We start from the raw sequence: 2,867 nt of genomic DNA, 5'->3' as shown, positions 1-2,867 counted from the left end.
GGCCTCACGGGGCCCTCACTACCGCCAGGAACCCCTGCCCGCCAGCGGCATGGCTGTCGCTACAGTCCACTGCCTGATCTTCTGTGTGAGAATGGCAGGTTCGGCCAGAAGACCGGGAGAGGCTGGTATCAATACGAGAAGGCTGGGGGCAGGACAGCCAAGCCCGATCCATGGCTTCACAACTTTCTGTGCCAGTATAGAGACACCCACGGCATCAAGACCCGCTTTATAGACCAGGAGGAAATCCTGGAGCGGTGTTTGTTTCCCCTCATCAACGAAGGGTTTGACATCCTGGCTGAGGGAATAGCATCAGGCCCGGAACACCTGGATGTCATTTATACCCATGGCTACGGGTGGCCAAAGCACAGGGGTGGCCCCATGTTCTACGCCTCCACTGTCGGGCTCCCTCGCGTTCTGGCTAAACTGCAGAAATACTCCGAGTCCCACCCTGACGTTGCGGGGCTGCGGCCCAGTGCCTTTCTGGAAACGCTGGTAGCTGCGGGGAGCCCTCCCCTCCACGAGTGGATGTCCTGCCTCAGCCCTCTGAGGAACAAGCTGTGATTTTGTTGGCGCCTGCGATACACGTTTGAAGGAGGCTGACCTCAGGAAACGGGCGCTGTAATTGCGCCGTCTTTTCCAATCAAAACCAAAGTGCTGCCGGGTCATACACAATGTCATTGACCTTCCTGAGCCTTTGCAGAGAATAACTGTGGCCGATGCTGGATCTCAGGCCCCCTCTTGCTGCAGGTAGCCACTGCCATCACCCTCCCTTCCTTCTCAGCACCAGCCTCACGCACCTTCTTTGCACATAGCTGCCTAAAGGTGCATCTCATTTTGCTCTGCCTCTGGGCCTTCGCAGCCGTCCCTCTCTTCCAGGCTGTCTTTGTGGAAGGGAGGGAGGGAGCAGCAGCCACAGTCCACAGAGCAAATCGTGGTGGGAGGTGATCACAATGCACCCTAGACCTGCTGGGTCTACCAGGCCTGCCTTAAATCTATTTCCCAGTTTGTTCAGGTGTTTTTTGTGTCTCCAGTGGATTCCTTGGCTCTCCCAAGGGCAGCCAGCTGGAGCCTGCTTCCTTCCTGCTGCTGGGGGACAGATGGCACAAGGGACGCAGCCCCTTTCAGAGGTACAGTCAAATGAACTGGAGAGAGCAGGTCTGGGCAGAGAGCAAGGTGTAGGGTTGGGACCATCCCTCCTCCTTGCTGCAGAGGTTCTAATAAATGACAGAAAAGCCACAAATACATCAACCTGACTAACCTGCCCCGTGGTGTTGGCTCATGTCTGCCCTTCTGCGTCAAGGCTCCATCCTCCATTTTCATTATCCCCACCCTGCTTTGTCCAAGCAGAAACATCTCCTGGCATCTCTGAAGTGTGGATATGTGTTGCCATCACTCCCCCTATCTTCCTTGCCTACTGCTACCAGCTCTTGGGGCTCAGCATGCTCTAGCTGACCAGGCTGAAACATGGCCTGGCGCTCCCCGGCTTTTCACAGGGGCAGAGGGCACACTGAGAAGTGCGCAGCTCCGGAGCTGGGCGGGCAGGAACATTGCTGCAGGCAGGCAGGGAGCAGACAGATCTTTAGCGGAGAGCAAAGAAGGGGGAGAGTGAGCTCAACTTGCTCCAGGCTTGGTGCTTTGGGACAAAGTCTCCCATTTCTCCTGTCTAGTGCATTTCTCTTTCAGTCTGGTGTGGGGAATAGGTTGGTCTGGGTTTCCTTCTGCCCAGGGACATCGTATGACTAACTTCTGCTTTTTATTTTAATAAAACCGCTTTGACTATCTAATGATAGATTATATGGTATCACATGGGATAGTAAAAAAAAAGAAAATGCCCTCGTTCTTTGTTTTTTCTCCATTGCTTCTGGACGTGGTAGAAGTAGATTATTTTCCTGTTTGTGGTGGAGTTTGTGTCTGAAAAGGCTGCACGCTTCTTTTTTACCAAATTTGTCTTATTTTGCCCTTTATCTTCCTCTGTCCATCAGTGAGTGAGGGTGAAAAACTGAGGGCTGGAAAGCCTTTAGCAGTCTCAAGGAAACCCAAATGCCTGGTTTCAGGGCACATTTTGCTCCAGGACCAGAGGAAGAGGCCCAGCAAACCGCTGCAGTTTCCCCCAAATCACTTGTGTGCCACGGCTGAGAGCAACCCAGCGTTTGCTCAAAGGTGAAGCACTGCTTCCACGCGAGCAGGCTCCGCGTGACTGTTACACAACGGCACTGGCTGGTGCTGGCGGCTGTCACGTCATCCGCAGGACAGCTCTCGACACGATGCACGGCCCACGCTAACATCCCCTCTCCTGTGCCTCTGCCACGGTGTTCACCCGTACAGAGATGAGTTGGGAAAGAGCAATTCCCCTTTCAGCGGAGGCAGGCTGCGGAGCGGCCCACGCTAACATCCCCTCTCCTGTGCCTCTGCCACGGTGTTCACCCGTACAGAGATGAGTTGGGAAAGAGCAATTCCCCTTTCAGCGGAGGCAGGCTGCGGGAGAGGGCAGCCCTTCCTCTGTAGAAGAGGTTCTGTTCTCAGGAGACGGAGCCCCGCCGGCTTCTACCCTGTGGCCAAAATGCCTCTCCTCACCTGCAGCACTTTTGTGCTGTTGCATTTGTTGTGCCCATTCCCCTTTGCATCTCCCCTCACGGAAATGACTGAGCACAGGGGCAGTTCACACCAGTAATGCCTCTCCTAACAGGAGTTCATTTGTGAATTCATATCGACCAAAGCAGCGCGGCATCGATCTGTCTGCTTTGCGTCCCAGCCAGCCAGCGGTGACATTGCTGCCGCCGAGAGGTTGCATTCGCAGCTCCGAGAGGGCAGGCGCGAGGCTCCCTGCAGCTGGCAGGAGTGCGAGGGAGTCCCTGCCCCTCCGCTGC

The 2,867-nt window shown here is 55.2% G+C and overlaps 1 protein-coding gene across 1 annotated transcript in view; it reads left to right on the top strand.

Annotated features, from left to right (window-relative positions):
- The window catches only part of EHHADH (enoyl-CoA, hydratase/3-hydroxyacyl CoA dehydrogenase), a gene marked incomplete at its 5' end in the record, with an annotated part of 17,807 nt that extends 17,246 nt beyond the window's left edge, over nucleotides 1-561 (top strand). Inside the window, one exon of the mRNA XM_010138566.1 lies at nucleotides 1-561. Coding sequence (XP_010136868.1) covers nucleotides 1-561 — 561 coding nt within the window.
- Nucleotides 562-2,867: the final 2,306 nt, after the last annotated feature.

Source organism: Buceros rhinoceros, unplaced genomic scaffold, assembly GCF_000710305.1.
Source record: "Buceros rhinoceros silvestris isolate BGI_N320 unplaced genomic scaffold, ASM71030v1 scaffold18446, whole genome shotgun sequence".
NCBI classification, from domain to species: Eukaryota; Metazoa; Chordata; class Aves; order Bucerotiformes; family Bucerotidae; genus Buceros; species Buceros rhinoceros.
Note: the sequence above shows the minus strand (reverse complement) of the source record. Positions and strands in the feature narration are given on the sequence as shown.